This window comes from Rhopalosiphum maidis, chromosome 4, assembly GCF_003676215.2.
Source record: "Rhopalosiphum maidis isolate BTI-1 chromosome 4, ASM367621v3, whole genome shotgun sequence".
Classification (NCBI taxonomy): Eukaryota; Metazoa; Arthropoda; class Insecta; order Hemiptera; family Aphididae; genus Rhopalosiphum; species Rhopalosiphum maidis.
Genome location: NC_040880.1, coordinates 13,208,967 through 13,232,565, shown reverse-complemented (window position 1 = coordinate 13,232,565; position 23,599 = coordinate 13,208,967). Strand labels below are relative to the sequence as shown.

Genomic DNA, 23,599 nt, shown 5'->3' with positions numbered 1-23,599 from the left:
CTATAACTTTTATAATATAATTTGCCAATTTACCATTTAATACGTTATTCCGACATTCAATACTTATAGTTGCATTATTTTCTTTTTGAAAAATTTCAGAAAAAGCGAGCTGAATAAACATCTTCTGTAAGAAACAATTATCCTAAATGTAAACCATACAAGTAATTATTAATATTTAAATTAGATAAATTATACAATAAAAAAAAAATTAATTTTTAATTTAAAATATAAGTATAGGTATTGTAATAATAACAACAATTTTAATCAATAAAAACAAAATTTTCGTTTAAATTTGTATATTACAGGTATATGTATATGTAGGTATAAATATATAATGTATAATTATAATATTATTATAAAGTTAAAAGTTTAAATTTATAATAGATTTATTTTATTTAAAAATCTTACTTAATAATACATTATATTGTTATCCACACTTAAAATTATTTAAAAATATTAACGTAATTTGGCATATATTTATGGAGTAAAATGACTCCATCCAAAAGTTCAATTGATTAAAAATTCCAACTTTATGTATGATCATTGCAGGATATGATAGTGGATGGATAATCAAGATCAAAAACGTCATCAATATATTAATATAATGCATATACGTATATAGCCAATATAAGTAGATACAATAAATAACATATAGGAATAGATATCGAAATAATATTATATTTACAAAAATATAATTTAATACCCATGTGGAAGATTATTTCTCAATGGCTTTGAAATAAAACTATAAAATTTAATTTCGAGTCTTAACTTGTTCGTTATCTTTTGTGCGTAAATATTAGTTAAATATTTGTAAAAAAGTCTTTTTAAGTCAATTTCAGAAATGTTTTGTTTTTTATGTATCGGTTATTATTCTATAAAATGTTTTATTATTTGATAAAACAATTAAGTTCAATACGAAGTAATGATGTCAATAAATGTGTACAACGCGCTATATATAAATACGTTGGTGTCGTAATGTCGTAAGTCGAGCAGTATTTATTATACGTTTATATAATATTCCAACTGACTGTATTATTATAACGTACATGTGCATATATCTATATTATTTGCGTAAAAATATCTTAAAGGAAGGTATTATAGGTATACACGTCGCGGCGGAACGTCTGCAGCCATCATCAAACGTAGCTGACGTCGAAATATCGTGTTACAGGTACGATCGAAGGAGTTAAAAAGCATATTAAAAAACTATCTATCGAATCGAACTGAACGGTACATTATTATTATTATTATAGTATAATATAAATTAAAATATTATGTATGAATGCGCGTGTATTATAGTTGTTGCGGTTTATTGTACGAAACAGTCGCGCGCGCGCGCGTACATGAGTGTGTATGAGTGTGTGCGAGTGAGTGTAACTGTATAAGTGTGTGTGGGTGTGTAAACATGTACGTATGTGTTCGTGTGTGTGTGTCGAGCGATTGATTATGAATGCGTTCGGTTCGGAAAAGAGCGCCAATCGCAGTGCCGGGAAGTGGACACCAGTTGTGGGTGACGTAAGTCGGCGACATCCGAGGACAAGTTGCGGCGTCCCTTCTGCGGTCAACCCCCATCACATGGCATTAATCGCCATCGTGTCGAGGGTCGTCATCGCCACCGCCGCCAGTGGAGTCGAAACCAGTGTCTCACGAGCACACAGACATCACTGGTTCGGCCGCTGCACCGCGTTCGCTGCGACCGCCGTGTATTATATTATAAGTAATGTCTTGTTAAAATTGCCGGCGATTTAATTAAGTGTTTTCGAGTCTCATCGTTCGTCACCAGTTTGTTTTCTTTCTCTCGTCAATACAAATCATACAGTCGCGTTATTTATATCACGTGCGATCGTATCACACGCAGTTTAATTATAATTATTATTTAATTATTATACACCGTTTGTTTTTACTGAATTTGTGACGGAATAACATCGCGGATACGACGGACAATATTTATGGTGTATATCCCCGATGGTGCCCGTCGTTATTTCGGCCGTCGTGCTTAGTCGCCAGCAGCATCACCAACAGCGATGAGCACGGGTGTCTGCCGATGTCCACCAAATGGATGATGTCGTTTTTGAAGCCGACGCGGAATTCGGTTTTTTGGGTATAACGAAGCAATGATGACTTGACGCCAAAAAACGTCTACGGAAGACGCCGATCTGTTGCAGTCCGCACAGTTGGACCCGGCCGCCGTTCCCACAGGTATATTGAATATTTGAATAACTGAGTCATTATTATCGTACTTACCCGTCTAACCATCACATTATAATAATTTATTATGTTTTCGTCCAGTGCGCAAATTATAATTTTGTTATAATCACGGGCAAAAGAAATTTTCTCCTAGATTTCCTTTTTCAACATTTTTTTTTAACATATTTTATTTAACAAGCTACGGTGTACTATGGATAAAATATGAAAAAATAGATGGAAAAATATATAAAATGGATAGTATATTGTGTTTATACTTAGGTTAACGTCCTTTTCCCGAATCGAAATTTCCGAATAAACTTTTTCCCGAATGTCATTTTTTCCGAAAGTCAGTAAACCTGAAAACCTTTTACCCGAATCTATATTAAAAACGATGAATTATAATACATATAAAAAAAAAAAATTAAATTAATAATATAATATTTATTACTTAAAAGTCAGTCATGATTTTAGCCGGTTCACAAACAATTCTGTATTCGTTAAAAGAAGATTGTTCTGCTCTGAGCATACTGAACAGTTTTCTTTGGCGACAACAGTGCATAGATAAACTGTACAGCAACTGTGTCATGAACATCGTATTGTTTACATGTTCCCAGAAAATTTGTGTGAAAATAGTGGGGCACACCTAAGAATTATGAAAGGATTACAAATAGTATGCATTAACACATTTTTAATAATTATTTAATTAGTATAATTTTTGTTTGTTTGTTTTGTACAAAACTTCTTGAACAGTGTACACGTATATTATAATGCCATATATGTTATAATATTTTCTTTTACTCGACTAATTTATATATATGTAACTATAATATTATTTATAAAAAAAAGGATGCTTGAAATAAATTAAAATTTAAAGAATGCTTTGATGTTAAATGATACTTAATTCTTAAATTAATCCTTAGTTTAATGATAATTCAATATTTTTTATTAGAATTAAATACAAGATAGAAATATTTTAAATGCTGTATAACTAATTATTTGTCTAATTATTGAATTTTCTAACAATAAATTAATAATTTTCGTAATAAATATCAATGAAAGAAAGAAACATTCTTTTTTTTTTTTGTACATTTTATAATATCCACTTTAATAATACAAACATAAGAAAAAAATCAACCATTGTTATAATTTACTTATATACCTTAGTAGGTAACATTTATATGCCTATTGTTGTGATTAAAGACGGAAGGTTGATATAATTTCATCTATAAAAACTCGATAATGTACAGACCAATTTATCAGTATTAAGATTATCTATACCAAGGAGGGCAAATTATTTGAACGTTATGTACAAAGATTACCTATTTTTTTCGATATAAAAAGTATTATACATAATATATATATTACATACAATATTGTAAGAAAAAAATTATCGTAATTTTATTATAATAATATATTGTTAATTTAAAAAAAGGTTAGTAAATGTTATTAATATAAAAATAACATTACTTTATTAATAACTTACTTTCTTTACGCGATTTTTTTTGTTTTCTACTTGATGCCAATTTGTTGATATTTAAGGTTTATAAAAGTACTTTAATTTTTCGTGTACCCTCAAAATCGTTTTGCGTGTCACCTCGCCACGCGTGCTTTGGATTTGCCATCCTTAATTTATACATATACATGACAACTTAAAATAATAATAAACATTTTAACTTTTGAATTAAATATTTTGATAATAAATTTAAACCATCTGAATTGTACAATAATACTATATTATTAATTATTACATTGTACAATTATTGAATTAAGCTTATTTATATAGTTTTTAGGCTCAATATATGTATATTGAAAATAATAAAAAATGCTCTTAAATCTCTTCGTCAAACTAGGTCCTAGATTCGTAGTTTATTTATTAGTTTTATCTACAATTATTCAATAATAAGTATACGTAATACTAACTTTATAATATAATTGATTATGATAAATTAGTAGTAATAAAATGTTAAATGAGCATATTTCAAGTAAAGAATATTATTATATTTAATACAAATTGAATATTTCTTATGTGTTAATTAAATATAAACAAATAGTATGTGAATTATCCGCCTATTCATAAAAATCTATCCATTTATCGTTTCAGGTTTGCTTCAATTGAAATATTCACGATTGCTTATGTCAAAATTAGTTTAAGATTTTTTTAGTATATTAATCTCGACCAAACACTTTGCATCAATATACATAATAGCTTTATCAGCCTAAATGACAGAATATAATATTATAACACATAAAATAATAACTATTTTATATTATATATCATTGTCACCGTATGTATATAAACATATTTTTTAGATTTTTATAAGCTTAAACAAAATTCATAAGTGAGCAACCCTATATAGCAGTGTTTCCCAACTGGTGTTCCGTGGAATAAAAGAAGTCGGGAAACACTGCTATTATAGAGGACCTATATGATTTGAAAAAACAAACTATAAACTCTTCCGATTTTCCAAAGAATCCATTGATATATGTAAATTTTATTTAAAACTGCTAGGTTTTTGAGCCTATTGATGACAAAAAAAAAACTAAAAAGAAAAAGAAATATTTATTTTAATATATTATATTTTATATAGATTTAACTCTACCATACTAGTTATAAAATGAGTAATTATTTTAATTTACATAGTACTGATATTATTTTTTATCAGGACTTTAATTTTTGATTTTATACAGTTTATATCGTTTTTAAATTAAATGTTAATAATTGTTAGTTACTTAATAGTATAGGTAATAGAAATGATTATTGATTAATTATATTTGTATCATATAATAAATAATAATATATATAAATGTAATGAAATAGGTATTTAATTTTTTGATAAGAATTAATAATTCTTGTACATTTTATAATGCAATAAAGATTATTGACTATAGTAGGGTGTAAAGTAGCATATAGTAGCATACTACATTGTTATGATTCTACAAGCATCAATAAAAAAAAATAATAACATTATCAAAAAATTATTTTAGGTAAGTGAAGGAGCTAATATAGGCATTATATTTATGAATCCATGTAAAATTATTTCTTGCGGTAGTTAAATTATATATTTGTGATTAATTACGGCATAAAGTTAATCAAAAATCACCGGAAAACATTAGGGAGGCTTAAGCATCAAACACTACGTTTTAGAGGAAAAACTAATTAATTAATTTACTATACAATCTCTGTTACATTTTATATCTCCATAAATAAAATAAAATCCGTAATAATTATACTATTAATTTTATGACAATACACACTTGTTTTCAGCAAATTTATTTTAAATAGTTTCGTTCTTAATTATTCCGATAGTCTATCAGACTCTATCTTGACCCACAGTGGTACGTGTCCAAGATTTTTAATCATTACGTATTTATAAGATAATCACTGGATTTGGGATGCTATGCTCCATGCGCCTTGTTAAATGGCCAAAGCCTACATAGCACACACAACATTAATATATTATACATGTAAATCATAGATACCTATAATACATTAGTGTTTATAATAATTTATATCAAGAGGTGCATTTAATATTACACTCTATTATCGTTATTATAATAATATTAACACCAAACTCTTGATAGCGTATAGACGCAAGTGAGGAGCGTGTAGGCAAACGCGCATTTTATACAATAATAATAATAAGTAAATAATAAGTGATCGAGATTCAAGAATTATTAAACACCGAATAGTAGCAGCGAGTGAGTGAGGTGCACGCGCCTTCCGATCATGTATGCGGAAAACCAACCGGCGATACGGTCCTTCATAAACCATACACATACGCGTGACGTCTTCGTCGAGCTGCAATGCGATGAGGGAACGAGTGAGAGAGAGTGGCGAGTGACTATTTAATAATAATAATAATAATAATAATAATAATAATAATAATAGTAATAATAATTATAATACGCGCCACAGCGAACAATATAATTGTACCCGGTACACGTCTTCGTTGCCCCGCGTGCCCGTTAATATCGCCGCCAATGAGCGGAAGCCGTACGCGACACGAAGCGATCCGCGCGCGCGTGCCAACGGCTAACCGCTATACACAATAATATATTATATATATACGCGCGCGCGCACGATCCCTATTCGGGTGCATGTATATATTTTGGTCGGCATGACAACGGTCAGACAACCGTCCGACCGACCAACTACAGCGGGCCTTGCCAGGGACTATCGCACGCCCGCCCCCTGTCAGGACCCTCGCGACAACGCGAAAGGCGCGCTCGAACACACCCTCTTCTGCCCACTACATTTTGATGTGTATTGCGAATTATGGCAGGAATTCAAAGAAAATAATAACACCATTATAATATTATGCTGCACGTAAAAAAAAAAATATTTTTATACAAAAACATTTCTGTGAATATAAATTTATGAACCTTTTGTTGCTGTTGTTGCCCGCCACTGTCCGACACTTATACGGATTCTTTGTCTTTAAAAATATACATAATATAATATAATATAATACAAATTTTTACGGAAAAAATACCTAAAAAGAATGTAATGTTATAAATTTTATGGTTTACAGTAAAATTCGAGCGTGTGCGAGGGTTTTATTTAATTTGGCGTTTGCTTCATCACAATTTTCTGTTCGATAACATACAACAATAATATATTCCTACTATTCGTGGTATAATAGTGGTATCAATATACAATTTATTAAATTATATTATTTCTGGATAATAATCAACATTTAATAACATAACAACGCGCGTAATCATACGATTCAAAACATATATTTTGTGTGAGAGAATGTAGTTGCGCACAAACCAAAACACTTCGAATCTCGATCACCTGACTCAATCACCCAAATACCCATTCTCTCGGTAAATGAAGTATATTTATAAAACTGTCAATATACGTGCTTCTACAATTAAGCTGATTTGCTAGTATTGTGACTTTAGATCAAGTGTACTGAATATTTGATGCATATCCCATTCCTTGGCAGTTGTGCATCCTAGGTTACCTTGTAAGTTTAGGCGACAATAGTCAACGCGTAAGATTTTTAATCCATCTTCTTTTGACATAAGTACGATTAGAGCTGTCCATGTACGGCGTAAGACATAATCAGCTCATGTGTTTAGCTTGTGCACAATGTTGTTCATTTTTATGCATCTAAGTGAATCTAGATGACATTGTAACCTTTTTCCATTTGTTTATTTACTAAGATGTCATATCTGACGACTATGTCGGCTACACGTTTTTTTTAGGACTACCGCTTTAAATACACCACCGCTAATATTTGCAGTTTGGGCTTTTAGTCGACATTTTTCATATTAAGCAAGTGTGCTCGTCCACCGTCCTGACAGATCTTTTCACCAATTTACTATATTTTCTATCAATCCACTAAATTTTACAGTTTGTGAATCAATTAACATTGACTATTGTATCTGTAAATTCCATTCCTACTGAGAGTTAGTATTTCCGTTTACGCTAACATAAACTTTCTTACATCATGCAGCATATTATACATATCACCATTTTTGGTCAACTCAACTTGCCTCATCTTCTTTCGTTTTCTGTGTTTTTACTGCTCTATCTTTTAGTAGTGCCTAGCTCTAAGACGCGGTCGATTGGTGGTGATAGGCGCAAGTCGCAAAACCCAAAAACTCCTGCCCTATCTTTAATAGTCTCGGAATTGGAACGAAATCGAGCTGCCCTCGTAAATATAAGTTTTCATGTGTGGTGAATTGTTATATAATTTCAAACAAACTATCCTTATTTAATGTTTATCCTCCGTTCATCAGTTCTTCGTCGCTAACTTAACGTCGTTATATATGTTGTTTACGAACAGTAGTTGCTGTAGAATTTGACGGACTTTTACGATTATGGTTTGAGATCCCCGCCCTCAAAGATCTGCATAGTTAGGGGTTTTCAGTTATATAGTAATTCACGACACTTTTTTCTGAATGCAGCAACGCTGACAAGTATCCATGATAATTAGTATGCTCTTCTGCTGCCACAACCTAGTTTTATTTGTTGATATATATATATATAATTGTTATTGGTCTATTAATATTTACTGATCAAGAACTTAATTATAAATTTGGTTACTATTATTACATAAATGTTTACTTAACTTAGTTTTATATACATGCATATTTAATGCATAATACAGCAATGCATAAAAGCAAATAAAGTGTATGGAAAAGCGCAGATAGTTTTTATGTAACATAAATAATATCGTATATTATAAATACATTTCAATTATGTGTCAACCTTCAGAATGTAAAATAATTACAAGAATAGCGTACCTACGTTACATAAGGCTAGTATACAGTATAAAAGCGTATACGATATAATAATGCTATATTTTATGTTCAATAATAGAATGTAGTTTACCACGTGCTATTTTTCAGGGGAGGAGACGGTATGGCCGGGGGTTGAGTGGGCGTCAGTGAGGAGTTCGATGGATTGGTGCGCAGGTGGCGAAGATCTGCTGGGCGACCCTACGCTGCTGGTGGCTGCGGGGATGCTGCACGGGCCAACGCAATTCTGCACAGACACTTGCTGTACGCCCGGACTAGAGCAGCCCAACGAGCAAACAGTTCAGTTCCAGCAACCGGCAATCGTTACAGTCGGCGGTTCATACAGGTAATTGTTTTTTTCAATTAAATAAACCAACGAAAAAATAGTTTCGTATATTCACATAGATACTTATTTATTCGATATGGTAACAACATCCAATTGTTTTTAGATCGAAAAATCATATCTCTTTCGTACTTTCGTATTTATATGTTATATGTAGGACCTACATTGTAGGTATATTCGAATAAAATAAAACACTATGATTTATAATCGATATCAGCGATAGATACAATGGCCATGACCCATGGCTAACGCTTGTCACATTCCCGATCATTTCGGAGAAAATGTCAGAGAATTTTTGTTAAAATTTTAAGTTTGATTTATTTATTTTTTAAATTTAATTTTTACATATTATTATGTTAATATAATATAAATATTTAATGATGTTTAGGTTTTGTAATTCAATAAATTATTTTGAATATCCTAAAATAAATTAATGAATAATAAATAATTATTAAGCAATTTGATATTTCAAATTGACCACAAGAGCTAAATATTTATGTGATATTTGTATATAATGTACACAAATAATGTGTCTATAATTTGGTCTAAGTACTTGTATATACACAAAGGCTATGGCCACACCCTTTTTTTTCTGAATCCAAGATAGTAATATTCTTTTTATAATATCCGCCGTATACTGTAGCTACCTATAACATTTTAATACGTATATTTCATGAATTCATGATATATAATATTTATTAATTTATATCATAGGTGGCAAATTCTGACACGGATTCCAAAAGTGTCACGTTGTCCAAATTTTAACAGCATTCAAATTTTTTTTTTTATCATATTCAATCATACATAGTTACAATTGATGAAAAAGAATTTTTATATTACACTCAATATATTTGCATCAGTCATCAACACATACATTTCTAGAATCAATGTATTCAATTAAATCAAAACAGGAGAAAGATGCATTGCAATAAATGAATCTAATATGCTGCTAGTGTTTAAGTGTTTTAAACTAAAAAAACAACCTGAGAAAAAATGTTTTTTAGGATAGCACTTTTTTTTAAAACACTAGCTGATTCTAAATTTTTGTCACGTGACCCGGAAAAGGTTCGCCATTCCCGGTATATATATTAACATACTATTGTCAATATACTATACGGTTATTAGTGTTAAATATTAAACGTTTACATGTTAATATGTAATATAATAACATTATTAGCTATATAGTAACCTATTTCGATTTTTTTAAATATACTATGTAGTACCAGTACTAATGAACTTAACGTCTTAATAGTTAACATTGAAGTTAACACGCTTATGTTTATACCATGAAGATTAAAATGTATAAATGTATACGAGTTTGCATTTTGAAGTCATTTTTTCAGTGGCTTTTCTGATTATAATTTTGTAGAAAGAAAAATAAGTATTTATAAATAATAAATTCTATTTAAATATCATTCAAATATTTTTAATAATAAATATAAGACTGCGTGAACAGATTCCAGAATTTTGCCTGGATTTCTAAACAATTTACCAACTATAATCAAAACCATAAAAACAAAATAGATAGGTACTCTTAGATCAGTTTAGATTTTAAAAAAAAATGCCCTTATAAATATAACTACAAATATCAATTTGTTTTTTTTTATCATTTCATACTATTTTACTTTTTTGACAAATTACATTGCAGTATTCCATTTATAGTTATTATATTTATCCTATAATATTATTATTATTTACATATTTACCTCCCGTATTTTATGGATTGGTATTATATAACCACGTATATAATTATAATAATATGTGACTGGTGCATTTTGTTTTAGATAGTTCGGGGGAATTGGTATAAAAAAGGTATAGGTACTACTACTTTTAAGGGTAACTATTACACACTCATATAAAATCGTGGTATAAATAGTTTAAAAATCTTTCTGTCGAGTTCAACCAACAAACGTTTCATAAATCAGTCTGTTGTAAATCAATTTCACTGTAATATATTCATATTCTGGTTGTCTTTGTTAATATAAGATTTATTTTTGAATTCACTTTTAATTATCATTCTATAGGTACTTTTTAATTTATTTATTGATGCACGCACAAAATTGTTTAGGCAATATTTTTTTTAATCTAATTGATAGCACGCGTTTTTGGTATAATTTTAATTACTATAACATAAAGTTAGGTGTCAGCAATGTTTATCGTACAGTTAATACAGTATAGTCAGTTAAAATCTTAAGTTTTCCCTGTAGCATCTGGATGTTGGTTTGCGAAAACTACCTGTTCATACTCCGTTTTCCGTAAATTAGTCGGCGTAGAGTCGAAGAATGGAACAAGTTACAACCACTGCCCACTACTGCTGTATGAAACTGTAATGTTTAAAATAGCTTTGCACGCAAAATACAATAATAACAATAGTAACGTCGGGTAAATTATTAGAAGCCGGTGGATGAATTAATGACGGATAATAGATGTTCCACTTTATCATTCTTATATATTTTCTAACATTTTTTTTACATTGGTTTTTATTCGAAAATGTAAACGTTTTATACAAAAAATTATATTACCTATAATGTACGTAACTAATTATATTATAAAACACGAATTTAAATATCTTAGTGTCTTAGTAGTATTTATATGTAGTAGGTATACTCATCTTAATTACAATTTTTATAGTTTAATGTATCACAATATTTAAAAAAAAAAAGTAGGTAGGTATATAGTCTCGTTGAAATAATTATTTTACATTTTATGTTTTTTCCAAAATATCATAATGTTTATAGCCTATAGGTATTTTTATTCTTAAATTCAGTTGTAATTCAGTATATTATCAATGAAATTAACGTGTGATTGAAAATAAACGATTATTTAAACGATTTGGATTGGATCTTCCAAAAAGTTATTTTGAGATATGTAAATATGCTGATAATTAAAAAGGTATAGAATTCAATATAACATACGTGATTAAGCCACATTCGATACCAAATAGTTTGATCACATTTTCTTTTAGTAGTTACATATGAATAATTTCTTTTTTCAAATGTATAATAATACATTATATATATTACATTTTTAAGTAACCAAAAAATTAGTTGTAATTCTCTTACTTATGTCAAAGAACACATTGTAATAGCAACTCGAAAATTATTTCTTAAAATACTAATATAATTTATATTTAAAAAATGTATGACATATATAATAGTCAGTTATAAATGTAAAAACAGACGTAGTTATAGACTAATTAATAATACAAAACCGTTATATTATCAAATAAAACTATGAACATTTGAATGGAAACTATGCAGGTATGATTTAAATAAGAAAGGTAAATATATAAATATATATATTATATATAATATTAAAGAATTTATAATAATATTGGTTATATATATATTAGGTTGGTACATAATTTAAATAAAATCATTATATTATAGTAGTAATATTATTGAATAACATCATATAATTTATTAATTAATGATATGTTTTTAGTTTAAAATTACCAAAAAAATCTTTAGTGAAAAATTATAAAATATTAACTAGCTTACTTTTTATCTATGCCAAAGTTTTGTTATTTTTACCTAATTTATAGACTTATGCATAAAGTTACTGATACAAATCAGGAAATCGCAATAATAATAATTATCAAATAATATCATGTACCTACCTATTATAATTTATGATTCATAAATGTATCATGTTGATAATTGAAAAAAGTATTACAGTTTTATACACAATAATAATTGCTTTTTTTAACTGTAATACATTTTTTTTATCGTTTCACCTTGTCACTGCAACCAATTTTTTTTTTCACAATTAAAGAGTACCTATTATATTTACTATTGTATAGGATTAGGAGTAATAATGCAATTGTCTCTCCTTGTTTTCTGTATAATGTGTTGTTTTATAATATAGGATTTTATAGATATTTTATAAGAAGTCTATCTCAACCCCTAACCTGCAGGAGGGGACAGATCCCTACTACCAAATAGTACCAATTAATGTGCTGGCCCATACTACATAATAGTCATAGACACAAGTAGGTACTAATTTTATTAGTTATTAGTCTTTTAAAACAAGATTTATTTTTAATTTGAATATGCAATTAAAAAAAGTATACATTTAATCATTGAAATATAACATACCTATAATGTACACATTTAAAATACTCGCCAAACAAAATATACAGATATTCTTATTCGTTTACAAATTATTTATTATGTATCCATGTAACAGTTAATATAAATTCTGAATTTACATATGTATATTTTAAACTCTCAGCATGGGGTTTAATTCCATCTGTCTTTAAGACTTGAGTTGAGTTGAGTTAAAATTAAAATTTAATATTCATTAAAATGTATAAAAATATATTATACAGCAAAATTAATAAGTCGTATCATCTAAAACATTGTGTTACAGTGTCACACTTTAAAATAAAGATAATGAAGTTTGTAAGGGTTAAATTTTATGTTTTTGTAAAAGCAATGATAAGTAAAATTGCTACTGGGTTTTAAATACATAACACCTACAACCTACATGGCTATAGATATTAATTTTTAAATAAAAAACTAACGGTTTATCGCAGGAAAAATGTTTTGTAAATTCTATGTTCTTATCATGTTCATATCTACGACCAATATATGGTTAAGTTTATATTATCAACAGTCTTATCCAAGACTTATGATATCATACATAACTATTTTTTTCAATATTTACAGTCCATTATACATTTAAAAATCAGTAAATAAATTTGCAAATCATTTCCCATTCAAAAACATAAAAATTAACTCTTACGCTTACAGTAAAGCTGACCATACTTCACAACATCCAAAACGTAGATTCACTAACGTTTTGTTAGTGAAAAATATTGATGAACATTATTTTTATATTTATTAAATACTTAAATAGAAAATAATATTAAGAAACACTAAATAACTATTAATTAACATGGAGCAATATTTACTAATGATCAACTAATTTATGATTGCCATATACAATTCAAAAATAAGACATTATTTTTTTAGGCAGCAACACATAAACAAATAGAAAAACAACAAATTAATAACTACAGTGTTTAATGTAAATGGGCTAGTTCTGTTCACCGTATGAAAAAACTTAGTACCTACATGCGTCAAATGATGATCAGTACTATTTATTATATTGGAACTTTAATGTGTTTGATCTTTGATCGACATTGTCTAGGTTAAACTTAATTATTCATTACAATCATTACAAAAGTACTCATTCATTTTTTGGAAAACCTTTATTTTTGATCTTTAAAGCTTGAATGCTTATTCAAATTTGAAATGGATATAAAATTAGCTCAGAAGACCTTACAAAGAAACATATTAAAAATATTTAAATAATTAAAATAATGATCAAATCTAAAAAGCATTAAATATTTAGGTACTTGTTTGTCATTGCCCCGCCAGTACACCGCATAAAATTTGTAAAATTGATAAGTCATTTTCAACATAATATATTATCAGTAATATGTATAATATAATATACAAATACATTATTCTGTGCCACGACTGTCGTCTTGGATTTAGAGGTGATAATGACATGAATCATACCAAAAAATTCCTGCGATGAACAATTCATCCTATGAATATTGGCAATATTGCATCTTATTACATCTTAGTACCTACACCTGATGAGTAATCCTAAGAAATCAGGTAAAACGTTTCTCCGGATCGCGAACGATCAAAAAATAGGTTTCGGTTCGCCGACGTCTTGATTAGTAGAAATATCGATGACCGTTTTTCAATATAAAAATATCCTAGATATAAGTGCTGCAATAATGCGATGTATTCAAGTCCGGATTAAGACTTTTGACGCCCAAGAGCCTGCAATTTTTTTGAGGATCTAACGTAAAATAGAAAAAAAATCGTCTATAGTTGTATTCTTTTTCATAAAACATAAAATACGACTGAGGATATGAGGTTTGGTAATTTCAAAATCTGCAACCTTAAACTAAAGCAATCCATAAATGTAGAATAAACTATCATTATATATTTATATGCAATAAATTAAATAATATATCTCGTTTAGTTATACATATAATATATATATATATATATAAACGTGTGTTGTATTATATGCTATTTGATTATAAAATTTACAGCAAACCGTGTGGAGACATGGCCGATGTATTAATGTCTCTCAAACACACCGTGCCAACTCCACAATCCTCAGTAGACGAACAACATCATCAGCATGACCAGGCGTATGGACTGTCTGCCAATCACAACGTAAGTAAACTAAGTATAATTTATTATTATATCCATTCAGTGCCACTTCTTCTGTTCATTCCGTAAACATTTGAAAATACGATTTTCGACCTTAAGTATATATGTCACAGATAATGTAATAATACATTGCCACACTGGCCGATTTATGTGTAAAGAATGTACCACAATAATCTTACAAATTCAAATTTAAAATATTATAATATCTTTTTGAAACACCTAGCAGACTGTAACACTTTGCCCACGGTGTTTTTGGAAAACTCATTAAATAATATTTTGTGTGGTAACACTTAGCCAAAGCGTTTAGTAGGTATTCTATTGCCACTATTATATTGGGTCAGGGTCATTTAAACTTTAATTAAAAAAAAAAATGAAAACAGATAGCCATGATATTTGATGATAAGATGTAACAAATATTAACATAATATGTTACAGTTAAAACCCAAAATCCGTCAAAACTAGTTTCCACAAATCCCTTTAGTAAACTAGAAATAACTCAAACCTTCACCGTTAAAACTAGTTTTAACTTACTTTTTTTAGTTAGAACTAGTTGCTTCTGAAATATATTGGTGGAAACCAGAGGTGTAATTTGGGAAACATATCAGGGGTTGCAAAAATTACTCAGGATGCTCAAAACAGTCAAAACCCGTGGGGGCTTTGCCCCAAATACCCCCAAAATTATAAAAACAATATCTTAATAGATTATATTAATATAAAATACATTATAAATCTATACAATTATTCTTATCTATAGGTAGTAGATACATGTTATTAAAAACTATATATTTTTAAAACTATAATATTATAATAAATAATATCAATCGTTTATAATTTAAAAATTGTAGGCTGTAGCAGTCTAATTGTTGTTCTTTATTTTAATGTATTTATAGTAATGATTAATACATTTACTTTAATTTTTATTTAATTTATTGTTGTGAATTGTAATCAATTATATTATTTTCATTGTTGGAGTATTGATAATATTTAATCTCAATTTTTTCATTCTTTAACATTTTTTATTCTATAATTAACTAAGAAGACGTAATACCCGCATGTGTTGTCTCCGTCTTACACTACATTCACGGCATAGCAAATTTTCGTTCACTAGTTTCAATATTGTACTGTTAATTTTGATAAAAGAGTGAACTAACCTATTATAAAATGTAAAGGTAAGATTATATTGTCCAAGACATTTTAAAATGATCATAACTTACTTAAAAATAATATCAATAAAAGGCTACGTAATATAACCTTTACATTTTATAATAGGTCAGTTCACTCTTATTATATCAAAACTAACAGTACAATATTGAAACTGGCAAACGAAAATATCCTGTCATGAGTGTGTAAGACGAAGACAACACATGTGGTTACTATACGTCCTCTTAACTAAATAATTACTTACTTATTATTTTTTTATTATTATCTAGCGATAAACCATAAATATGAAAATGTCTGGGGTTGCAATAGTATTATTTTGCAACCCCTAGATTATATTTGGGGTCGCAAGTGCGACCCCTCATGAAGTCACGGCCCCATTTACGCCATTGGTGGAAACTACAAATATCTATATAGTAATAGCCCATTATTTTTATATTGATAGTTTAAACTATAGTTTTATTTTAACTAGAAAAAATAGAAATAATTACATATTAAGATAATACTATCATAGGCATTTATTATATTATTTATTTCGTAGAATTTATAATTGCATTGTATTCTATTTTCCAACACAAAAAGTTATTTGTTTCATAGGATTTTAGTATGATATTATAATGAATGCCATTTTTTTCTACCGATTCCCTAAGCTTCTTGAAAAACTGTTCTCAGTTACTTCTCTCTCAGTGTCCGATATGAAATCAAAGTATATTGTGATACGCGACAATTGACGATCGGTTTTAAGCCAGCGAACATCAACAATGATTACAACGAAGACAATTGCATGCTGAAACTTCGAATACATTTTCAGTCAAAACTAGATTTGATTAAAAGGATTTGTGGAAACTATTTTTGACGGATTTCGGGTTTTAACTGTAACATATATTATATATATATATATATATATATATATATAGGATATAGACATATAGTTTTATTTATATTGTCTATAAAAATTGGTCTGTCGGAAAATTTCAAAAATCAGAATTTCAATAAACGCATTGTAAGTACTCACATGTGATAAATTGAACCGAGAACGTTTAAAAATCACCCTGTTTATACTTTATTGCAACAGGACTTTTCAGATGCAAATCTCCCCTGCGCTATCACATATACATCGCACATCAAATACATTAAATATTTATCAATATAATATTATGTTTGTACATATAGGACGATTCACAACCGCTGGTCGACTATGGCGGTTCGTCGTATGGCGATCAGACGTGCTGGACCACGCTCGGAGCCGGCCACCAGCAGCAACAGGTCCAACAACACCAATTCCCCAGCATGAGCGTGAACGTCAGCATGAACATGACTATGCACGGGTACGCTCCGATACACGGAGACACTCAGTTCGGATGTCAACCGGTAATTTTTTAACTATATGATTATTATATTTTACCACATGTGACCAGTAAGGTTTAGTAACAATCTTATATAACACGTAGTGTATGTACTATCTGTTTACAGCAGTATGACCTAAAAATACCATGCATCATCACCCTTAGTATCTCCGTGGGAAATAAATATATTTAAATGCAGATTAACACAATAAAAAAAAATACATTGAAATCTAGTGGCAAATGGCAATCGATCAAGTTAAAGCAAATTAAGTTTTTGATTATTCGTAAGAATAACATATTATGTTAGCAAAATACGAATTGCATGCTTAAATTGATTTCGATATGAACGCGGATATTTTTATACGACAACCTGTAAATATCTTAACCTTTAGTGAAGTTTTCAGCAAAGATAACAATTAAAAATAATATTTTAAATCTCTACTATTTATTATTATATTTTTATAAATAAAAACGAAAATAATTTATTACATATTTTATAAATGTTCGAAGTGACCTCAATTGTTTGTAACATTAGTTAAAGAATAGACATTTTTTGTCTCAGATATGATATTTTGAACATTTTTTTTTAATTTTATGACTGAGCTAGATCAAGTAGTAATGAACATGATTGGTAGGTAGGTAATATATTGGTACAATGGTATACAAAGATTTTCAAAGAATTTCATAAAAATATTTAATTGATATTATATTATTTAATATATTGATTTGCACAGATATACTAAGGGTGATATACTGATATAGGACTTTTAGGACATACTGAATATTATTTGAAGTATCAAAATTCATAATTCACATTGCATGCCACTATAACATGCGAGTTTTTAGATAAAATAAAATAAACTTCAGTTGTCTTCTGTAAGACATAATTTGTTGAATGATGTTTTATTATTAGTTAATATTTAATTTTATGATTTTATCAGAAAGAACTATAAATTGGACACCCCCTGAGATAAAGACTTATTAAATTTATATAGCTAGTTCAATATTATCAAATTTTTCATAACTTGTATAAAAAGTAACTAGTTAAGACTTACGTTTGAATTTATCTTAATAATCAGAGTACAAGGTTTGATTTTGTATATTTACACATTTTTCATAATTATGTAAATTTCAGTATTTTTTAAAAAAAATTATTCGTATTGCTTTTAAAAATAGCCTTTGGCATTATATTCAAATTTCAATTATCTTTAAATTTATTTTCCCTATATACATCGACTCGTTGATGAAATATAATTAAAAAAAGGACAATCGATCATAATTATTACAGGCTGATAGCTGATTATCACTACTAGACTGGTAGTTACAACTTCGTAACTACCTCGAATACTTTAAGTATTCGAAATAACACAGAAGTACTTATTTATGCTTAATATTAAAACCTTACCGAGTAGTCATTAGTTTTATGATAATTTTAAAATAAACAGTTATAATGGTTTAACGAAATCAATTTTCATACACAATGGACCAATTTCATTGTATCCAAGTATAGCAAATTATACCAGTTCTTCATAAATCGTACAGTATTTTTTATAAATTAAAAGCTAATTTTTTCTTAATGAAACTATACTTATGAAATAATAATACTAATTAAAATAATAAATCGTTGCGATTCGTAGGTCGGGTGGACTCTGCCGGCATCACCGTCGCCAGTGCACCATCACCACCACCACCATCACGGCTCCGTGCACCACCAAGGTCTGTTGAGTCCATTGGTGTCTATGGGTACCGGCGGTTACCAGTCGGGTGCCACGTATTCGTTCACCGCCGATTTCCGGCCACAGGACCCGATATCATCACAACTACCACCGCCGCCGTTCGCGTGCAACATACAACCGGCTGCCCCGGCGCAGTCCTCGTCATCATCTGCGGCGATAATTGACGACGATTGCAAGGACTTGAAACCATGCGCAGAAATCCTGATGTCGGTAAGCGGCTGCGGCATGGGCGGCGTCGAGTGTTCTCCGGTCGGGTCAGCGACCATCGGCGAGGATGGCTGTCGGCCGAACATGTGCCGGATATGCGGCAAGACGTACGCCCGTCCCAGCACGCTCAAGACCCACCTGCGCACGCACTCTGGTGAAAAACCGTACCGGTGCGACGATTGCAACAAGTCGTTCAGCCAGGCGGCGAACCTGACGGCGCACGTACGTACACACTCCGGCGAAAAGCCGTTCCGGTGCCAAATATGCGATCGGCGGTTCTCGCAGTCGTCGTCGGTTACGACCCACATGCGCACCCACTCGGGCGAGCGGCCGTACCGGTGCCGATTGTGCAAGAAAGCGTTCAGCGACTCGTCCACGCTCACCAAACACCTGCGGATACATTCGGGCGAAAAACCATACCAGTGCAAGCTGTGCCTACTCCGGTTCTCGCAGTCCGGAAATTTGAACAGGCACATGCGCGTCCACAGCGGCATGAACGGCGCCGATATTTTGTTGCCTGTATAACGGTGCAGGCGGACAGCCAGTACCGCCGCCATCAAAGTCATCACCATTGCCATTACCCCGCCGTCGTGACTGTTGTTGGCAAAAATCGACCCCTTTCCTTCCCCGAAAACGACACCGCCGCGGATGGCCAAAAATAAAACCAACTTCGGCGCACGACGTTCACGGCCGCAAAAAAATCGCACGGCAAACGTTGGACGACGAAGATACGCGGTGCTGCGAGTACTCCTCCGCTCGGCGGAGTCGCGGTTCGATTCGCGTTTCGTCCGTACAAGAGAGATTTATTCTGCACACACACACACACACACACACACACACACACACAACACGGGTACCGGTACTGCTGCAGTCGTATATATGCAATGGCGAATACATCATCATCACGCACACATGTCATTGTCGTGTACGTCGTCGACTTGCGCGGAGTCAATGTTTTTCCATCGATTGCCTGGCACCACGATATTATTACGTTTTCCATTCGAATCTCGTTTGCGTGTAAGTATTTTGTAATGTTTTCGAAAACCGATACAACATGTCGTACACGGCGGATATTACGGTTTACGCGTACGCATCGAGTACAATCAATGTATAGGTAAACCGACCACGAGCAAATATAACGTAAAGGTACGATGTCGTTTTCGATTGCGCGTTGAAAACAATATATTATATAACACCAATATATACTGTTCCCGTTATGTTTTTTGTTACTCGTTATAATTTGTATCATCATTTTAGTTAAATTTATTATGTTGTAGAGGTTTTCGTGTTTTTCCCCGATGACCGATGATCTGCTGCGCGCATTGCAGTCTTTTTTTTATATTTATGTATAGTTTTCGTTCTTCCTAGACGACAACTGATTTTTAGCACAATATTAATATATTATACAGACGACATGAATCATCCCACACCCACATCGACGCGTGCACGCTACTGAAATGAACATGATAACGATTAAAACGACGACTTGAAAAAAGTCGTGATTACACTTCACGGAGTGTTCGCCTATAAATATAATATATATGTGTAGGTAGTAACGTGAATTAAATCGTCTCATTTGTTTATTTAGAATTTATACATAATTTAACCAGCATATCCGCAACAACTATTTGTGCCATTCGTAATTTTATGAAATCAATTTCCCACACTATAATTTAATCCGTTCCTACTCTGACGTACTTATTTAAATTTATTCAATTACAATAAAATTTAAGAATTTAACAGTAAATAGTATATACCCAAAGTCCCAAACTCGAAATTCAAAATCAAATCAATTGTAGTTAATATATATATATTTTTTTTTTTTAGTTGCACCAAACTAATATAATTATTTAGATACCTTGAATACCTACATAATACAATACAATTTATTTTTGAGCATAACTTATGTTATTGCAGTACTGCAATAGTATGTTCAAAACATCATTTATGAAACTACCTAAAAAAATAAATTATTGACGATTTGTGAAAATGAAATTCCGCGACAAATAATTAATATTATCTCCGATTTTTTTTTTATTTCATAATGTGATAAATATTAAGATTTTGTTGATTAATATAAACATCACTTAGTGTTAAAATTGTTTTCTTAAATAGATAACTGCATTACATAAAATAGAATGTATTATATTGCTCTCAACTCCCTCGTTCATATTATATTTTGTTTGGATTAGTTAAGTCTTTTGTCGTCGTATATGCCTATGTAATATTGACAACGACGAAAAAATTAAAATGTTCATAATTAAGTATTAACCAAATTTTAGTTATCTATTAATTTATAAGTTAAAAACTATAACAGATCTTTTGTTCTTATCAGTTATATAGCGTGTAAAATTTATTTTACACATTTGTGTGTGTTATTTATGTCATTATAATTAATTATTTTTAAATATTCAAGCATATTCTCAATCTAGTCAATGTATTTATTATGTATAACAAATAACTTATAAAATTATATAACAATTTGTAAATACGGCTGAAAAAATATAAAACGATATAAATGCGAGTTTAAACGCATAACAAAATACATAATATATACAATACAAATCTTTAATAGTGTAATAATTTCTTTTCCACCAGGGTTCAACATTTAACAACGCATTGCCCATCGTTGATGGTTATGGTATATGACTTCAATTATAGGTAAATCATTGCATGCGAAAAACAATTCTGAACCGAAACGCGTCAGTCTCTATTTTTAAAGATGTTTAATAATATTAAATTAATAAGCAACGTAGAACCCATGTATAATTTAATTGTTGATATAGGGCAGGGATGGCGAACATACGGCATGCGTGCCAGAGGTGACACGTTGATTAAATTTCAATGGCACGTGAAATAATTTAAATAATTATAATTACCAACAAAATTTGTTCTTACTTAATAAAATAATGTATAATAAATCGGTAACTTTATTTTATCATTAGAAAAATGAATTTCATTTGGGCAAGTCAAAATTTTTAAAAACCTTGAATGGGAAAATTTGACACTTCACCCCAAAAAGGTTTGCCACCCCTGATATAAGGCGTTTCATAAGCATGGTCAAATTCTATGTTGATGAAATTGAATTAAAAACATATTTTTTTTTTACAAAACTTCATGCATCAAGTTTATTAGCTGATATCCTCCCATTGATGCATAAAGGACTACATCAGGCATATAGATCCTGCGACAGGTGTTTACATGTTCCATATCATATAGATAGGAACATTCAAAAAATTAAACTTAAAAAATTACTGTTTTTTAAAATATTACTTAACCTAAATAAAGGCAAAGTATTTACAACTTGAAGTAACAACATCACTTTCAGTTTTTTTATTTATAAGTAGACAAGACTACAAGAGTTGTATGACTGTTATAAGTAATTATGTGTAAAAAAAATTCTAAAAATTATCAAAGTTACCCCAAACTACAATAATTAATTTCATTTTTTTTTAAAAAAAAACTGATGAATTTAACTTTTTTCTCAAAACATTTACAGTTTTGTGTTGAAAGAGGGGTTTGTAAAATAGAGATTTGAAGTTTTACTTTTAAATAATAACAATTAAAACTAAATTATATGATGACATTTTATAAAGTAAGTAAGTTTTATATAAATTGTATTTCCTATTTCTTAAAAAATGTGAAAAGAAATAAGTTTTTACCTGGGTACTAAAAATTATTAAATAAAAATGTATAAACTAGAAAAATTGAATCTATTTAAGTGACAACAATAAACAGAAAACAAAACAAATAAATTAAATTATGCAAGATAATTAGAAGTATAGATAATATAAATCTAAAACCGTTGTTACTGGCTAAAATAATTAAATGTTCTAAATTTTGTTATATAGACTCATTTATTAAGACTTAAGAGGATGTCATATTGGTGAGTTATGATTTAAAAGTTGCAATATTTTACATAGCTATAACTCGCTTTAAAATTATAATATCAATAAAAGGATATGCCATTATCTTGATAATATTCTTTCCTTTAAATTTGATAGTAGGTAAATTTACTCTAATATTAAAGCTGACATCAAACAATGTTTTGTTAACCGCAAATTTGTTGATGTAAATTAGTAATACAGAGACAAAAATACGGGTATGGCATCTTCTTGACGGAAACATGGAGTTACGAATAATTCAAAATTTTACAATGGTTATAAG

The 23,599-nt window shown here is 29.7% G+C and overlaps 1 protein-coding gene across 1 annotated transcript; it reads left to right on the top strand.

Moving 5' to 3' along the window:
- Window positions 1–822: 822 nt before the first annotated feature.
- LOC113549329 (protein glass-like) lies at window positions 823–21,741 on the top strand. The gene is made up of 5 exons (XM_026950578.1): window positions 823–2,199; window positions 8,551–8,785; window positions 14,862–14,988; window positions 17,317–17,514; window positions 19,127–21,741. The coding sequence occupies exons 2-5, from the start codon at window positions 8,601–8,603 to the stop codon at window positions 19,955–19,957; spliced, it is 1,341 nt and encodes a 446-aa protein (XP_026806379.1). The 5' UTR covers window positions 823–2,199; window positions 8,551–8,600; the 3' UTR covers window positions 19,958–21,741.
- Window positions 21,742–23,599: the final 1,858 nt, after the last annotated feature.